Source organism: Moschus berezovskii, chromosome 14 (genome assembly GCF_049115385.1).
Source record: "Moschus berezovskii isolate FMDL1 chromosome 14, NW_MosBer_1.0, whole genome shotgun sequence".
NCBI classification, from domain to species: Eukaryota; Metazoa; Chordata; class Mammalia; order Artiodactyla; family Moschidae; genus Moschus; species Moschus berezovskii.
Window position 1 is genome coordinate 10,118,198 of NC_142473.1, and position 6,000 is coordinate 10,124,197.

Sequence of the window (6,000 nt, forward strand, 5' to 3'; positions counted from 1 at the left end):
GATCACAACAAACTGTGGAAAATTCTTCAAGAGATGAGAATACCAGACCACCTGACCTGCCTCTTGAGAAATCTGTATGCAGGTCAGGAAGAAACAGTTAGAACTGGACATGGAACAACAGACTGGTTTCATAACAGGGAAGGAGTACATCAAGGCTGTATATTGTCACCCTGCTTATTTAACTTATATGCAGAGTACATCATGAGAAAAATAGATGGGGAAACAGTGGAAACAGTGACAGACTTTATTTTTTTAGGCTCCAAAATCACTGCAGATGGTGATTACAGCCATGAAATTAAAAGATGCTTCGTTCTTAGGAGCAAAGTTATGACTAACCTAGACAGCATATTAGAAAGCAAAGACATTACTTTGCCAACAATGGTCCGTCTAATCAAAGCTATGGTTTTCCAGTAGTCATGTATGGATGTGAGAATTGGACTGTAATTGTGAAAAGTAGAAACATATTTCTAAATTAACATTTTATATAACAACAGTTTAAATGTATGTTAGATGACACCCATTTGAAATATAAGTAGATATCTGACTGTATCATATATCTGGCAGACTTCTGATTTCTGACCCAATATCACCTCTCCTTCCTTAAGGAATCTCAATTTTATTTGAAACAGCAATGTGCTCAGCTAAACGTCTACGCTTCCTAGCAATCTCTGTGGCAAGTGATCCTGAGATATATGCAGAGTCTGGTCATGAGAAATAAGCAGAAGCTTTGTGCAGACCTTCAGGAAGCTCTGTAAACTGAGGCGCTCCCTTGCAGTGAATTTGGAGGGTTCCTGTCATTATCGCTAATCCATGGCGAGAATGCCAGCATTATATTCTAAGCACAGAGCTCTCTTGAGACTCAAAGTGAGATCTTATATTCAACTATCTAGGATACTGGCACTTGGATGCACCTCAAATTTAGCATGCCTGAAACTGAAATCATTTTTGTTATTTATTCTTTCCCATTTTCTATACATTTAAACCTTTCACGCTAGTCAACCACATAGAAAACTTGGTCATCCTACATTTCATCCTTTGCCTGTCAGTTATCTTATCAGTCCTTGAGTACTACCTGTCTCAGAAACATCTCTCCAGGCAATCTCAAGGCTTCTGTCTTAATTCAGGGCACCACCATATACAGTCTGGGAGATAAGTTTCCAATTTAGTCTGTTTCCAGACTTAGTTCTAACAATCCACCCCCTATACTTCTGCGAGGTGATCTCATTACTTTAAATTTTACTGTTTTGCTGAAAACCTTTCAGCAACTCTTCAGCTACATAAAGACCAAACTCCTTTGCATGACACAGGAAGTCTTAAAAAGTACTGTCCCACCCACCTGTTTAACAATACCCCACTCTGTCTACCTGACAAACTCCTACTCATCTTTCAGGCCAGAGTTCAAGTGCCCTATCCTTTGGAAGGGCACTTTTTTTAACCTTTTCTTAAGGTTAACTTTTTTAACCTTTTTAACCCTCCTTTAACCACCTCAGTCAAAAATGACCACTTTCTCTTTTGTGCCACTGCAGTACCTTGTGCATTTTATATTACACAGCTTCTCATTCTACAATGCACTTTTTTGTCTGTTTCCCTCTTTAACTGTGTCCTGCTCATCTGTACAGACTAAGGAACTAAAGAAGTATTTGCTGGATGAATATTTCCTTCTTTCCTTCCACTTACTACCTTACAAACTTTGAAACCTAGTTTGTTTCCAAATTTTAAGGGAAAATTCAAAATCTGGAATCCTACTTTAAGCAGCACTCTTTGCTCAGTTATGGGTTTTGTAGTCAAAATGACAAGGAAGTTGGAGCCAAAAGATCTAGGTTTTGCTATTTGCTGGGCAAGCTTGCACAAATTATTTAGTCATTCTGAGCTTCAGTTTCCTCAGCTGTAGAGTGGGTGTCAAAACACCAAATCTACCAGATTGTTGTAAAGATTAGTGATAAATGGATAAAAAGTGCTGAAAGCTAAATCTGGCACACAGGAGTCATTACTGCTTTGGGAAAACATTTTGTAAAGTAGTATACAAATGTTAGTAACAATAACAGCACTTATTATGAGCCAGGCATTTTGCTAAATATTTTTCTATTTCACTCAACCTTCACAATAATCTCAATATATATTCAGCATTATTTTCATATTCAGAAAGCAACTGTTAAGCACTGTGACAATTTTGTAGGAAAGCAAAGGTTGAAGAAGCTTAAATAACTTTCCCAATGTCATACAGCCAGTAAGCAGCAGAGTTGGACAGACAGCTATCTGTCTGTCAAATGAAGGGAGGATCCAGCTTCTGTAGTGTCTTAAGCATGTACAATTTTAGGGGTTCTAAGAATACACAAGGGCTTCCCTTGGGGCTCAGCTGGTAAAGAATCTGCCTGCAATGTGGGAGACCTGGGTTTGATCCCTGGGTGGGGAAGATGCCCTGGAGAAGGGAAAGGCTACTCACTCCACTGTCCTGGCCTAGAGAATTCCATGGGTCCATGGGGTCGCAAAAGTCAGACACGACTGAGCCACCTTCACTAAGAATACAAAACATTTAATTTTGAAAAATTCCAAAAACATATGACCATGTGAGTATGATGCTGGAGTAGCTCATAGTTCCTTGGAAGGGGATTCTGTGAGTGAGGAGCTTGAGCTGGTGAGGGGTCCTAAAGATTCAGTAGCTTCAAGGTAAATCCCCTTCTGGAGGCCATGCTCTCAGCCACAATGCTTTATCTCCTCCAAATTAGCTGCATGAGTAAAATTAATGATTGTATGAATATACTTCTTTATATTAAAATATAAGAATACTGCCTACTCACAAGAAAAAAAATTAGGATAAATATGTCTTTTTAACACCTCCCAGCAGGGATACAGTAAGTATTCGACAAATATTTGTTGAATAAATGACTTATATTAAAATTTTTACAGCACTCTAAAATTCAGTTAATTAAAACACTGATGATCTTTAAAAAAAAATTAATTTGAGAGCCAGTCCTGGCACAAATAAAATACATTAAAAACTATAAAAATCTAGCTGAATGAGAAATATCATTAATATTATAATCAGTAGCATATTATATTAACATTATAACACAATCTGAGGTAAAGGGAAATAGACTTTAAATAATCTACCCTCATTTCAGAGTTGAACAGTATTCCCTCAGCCCCCTGCCCAAAATTCATGCCCTTTGGACCTTGGAAAGTGACCTTAGTTGGAAACAGGGTTGTTGTGGATACACTTAAAGTGAGATTATGCTGGAATAAGGTGGGCCCTTAATTCAATATGGCCGGTGTTCTTATAAAAGGAGAAGCGACACAGCTAGGAGGGAGACAAGGAAGGAGAGCTAAGGGACTTTGACAGTAGAGATTCATGCTTCACAGCTGCAAGCCAAAGAATGCCAAGGATTGCTGGCAACTATGAGAAGCTAGGAAAAAGGTGAAGAAGGATTCCTCTCTACAGATTTCAGGGAGAGCACAACCCTGTTAACCACTTGATTTTGGGATCTCCACCCTCCAAAACTGAAAGATAATACATTTCTCTTGTTTGAAGCCACCCAGTTTGTGGTACTTCCCTACAGCATCCCTTGAAAACTAATACACCCTCACAGTAAATATTTTGGTTTGTTAATTAGATGAATATTTTGTTCACTGCACTATCACTCAGTATGAGATGATCTGATTTTTTACATTTATTGGCAGTCTTGCCAGGAGTCGGTAAGATCCTTGAAAGCCAGGCTCCTGTCTTGTTCCTTCTGGCATCCCCACTACTTGACAAAGTTTCTAGCACGTGGTAGGCCCTGAGGAAGTGTTTGTGAATGAGTGAATAAACTATGCCAACTATACACTACAGTCAATGCCTGAGGACATGAACGGCAAAGAAAATATCACAAACAATAAAAGTATTTTTCCATTTAACTGAGGACTAAAAAACCCCTAGGATTTTAAATAACGTTAATGAAATACAGTCAACACACTAGAATCTGTACTTTCAAATGCGTTTTCCCCTTTCAAAGCAGCCACCTCTACCAGCTAAAGATTTATTTCAATAACTTAGTCACTGCTTAAAACTTTTTCTGAAATTCTTCATGTGGAACTGCTAATAGAGCCTTTTCTCACAGGGTAGATTTAATTTTGAGAAACTACCAAAAGTAATTTGAAGCTAAGACTAGTAAATAAAGCTGGTGATAAAGCTGGATAATATTTTAAAATGAGGTTTGCCTACTAAAAAAGAGACCGATTTTCCAGGGAGACTAACTTTCCAAAATTGAAAAGTTCTCTATGGTGGCATACTGAAGATGAGCTAATTTATGGTGATGAAAACATAAAAGTTCCTGTTAAACAATCAATTGAACCTTTTTATCATTCTCAAACTTCAAGAAAACGCCGTCACAGAATAATGCCGTGTTCACCAGAATCTATGCCAAAGTAGAAAAAAAAAATGTAACATCAGCACTGGTTCAAGGAACGCTCCAACTTCCATACCAACCATAATGAAATCATCCCTGCGATAAGTCTGAAACGTCTGGTCAAACCCGAACGCCTGCGCCTCGATTCTACCCAGCATAGACCTGGGGCAGAGAAGAGAAGGACGGTCAACTCGGGGTGGTACCCTCTGGGCAGCACGTTCACCCGTCCCACCCACGGAGCCCGCCCTTCTTGAGGGTAACGCTGCCTCCGGGTTTCACTCAGGACGGGGCCGCCTCGACGCCCTATCCCCGCCTCCACAGTCGAGAAGGCCGAGGGGCAGAGAGAAGAGCCCCTCGGTCTCTCACCACTGACGGAGCCGGCTGGTAGTCTGTGGGGTGCTCAGAGACTGGAAGGTTTTCTGAGGCAGGAATCTGAAACTGTAGACTCCCAAATCGCCCGGCTCCCCAGCCGCCATCTTGGTCCTCACTGCGAAGACTTGGGGGCCGTTTCCAAGGCGACGCGGCGGCCTCGGGTGGGCGACGCTGCGGGGGCGGGCGTGTCCACGGAGGGGCGTGTCCACGGCGGGGGCGGGGCCACGGCGGGGCCCGGCTCTACTGCGATCAAGGCGTCCGCGGAGCCGGCGGAGGAGGAAACTAGGGGTCTGCGGATGAGAAAATGCGCCGCGCCAGTACACACTTGTTGGATTCAACCGTTAATGATAATTACTCCGCGTGGGTTAATTTCTTAGTTTCAAACCTCTAATCTTAAATTTATAGCCGTCTAAGTTTAGTGACTCAACCATTTGTGAAGAAAAAGTTATTCTGAACTAATTATTTTCAAGAGAGATGTCTGTATAATTACTTGGGAAACTGTTTCACCCTCTGGCTTTTTTTGTTTGTTTGAACGTTACATCTGAAGGCTAAAAAAATTTTTCCAAATACACTACAGTACAATGTGCTGTTTAGTAGAAACATATTCCTGATTTTGTAATGAAAATTGCGTTTCGTATGTGTAGTTTTGTTGTCGTTTTGTTTTGTCTAATAGTTGTGTATCAGAAAGAGCTGAGAAATGACAGGATGTCGTTCTTTGCCACCTCTTCTAACTCCCTTTCCTTTTCCCTTAGGCCTCCATAATCTTGATTATTCCATTTTCAGCCAACAGAAGTAGGAGAGGGAGGGAAACGCGCGCGCACGCACAATATTCGTCTTCATTGTTGATTTTATTGTTTTCATTAACCGTCGTCTTCTAAATATTTATATTAGTCCTTCTTTGTCATGAATATGGTTGAGTTTAAGCCTACCATCTTGTTTGTTGTTTTGTATTTCTGTTCTTTTTTCCCTTTGATCCAAGAAAGAAGAAATAATATTTTTGTTATTTCATTTTTCTCCTTTTTAGCTTTTTAATTATATGTTTTAGTGTAGCTTTTAATGATTACTCTAGAGATAAAATATTACTACTTGATTTATTTCATACCACCGTAAGTCATCACTTTAACCATGTTTCAAATAAGAACCTTAAAACAGGTAAAAATCTATTCACTTTTTAACTTTTGTTTGTTGTGGGTGATCAATATTTTACTTCTACAAAATGTCCAAAATACATTATTTTTTTACT

The 6,000-nt window shown here is 39.8% G+C and overlaps 1 protein-coding gene across 2 annotated transcripts in view; it reads right to left on the minus strand.

Moving 5' to 3' along the window:
• The window catches only part of CFAP300 (cilia and flagella associated protein 300), a 30,692-nt gene extending 25,755 nt beyond the window's left edge, over positions 1-4,937 (minus strand). For both annotated transcript variants that reach the window (XM_088843438.1, XM_055422884.2), the window contains exons 1-2: positions 4,752-4,937; positions 4,466-4,547 (exon numbers count right to left, since the gene is read on the minus strand). In XM_088843438.1, the coding sequence (XP_088699564.1) occupies positions 4,466-4,547; positions 4,752-4,861 (192 nt within the window). In that variant the 5' untranslated portion in view covers positions 4,862-4,937. The remainder of the gene's footprint in view (positions 1-4,465; positions 4,548-4,751) is intronic.
• Positions 4,938-6,000: the final 1,063 nt, after the last annotated feature.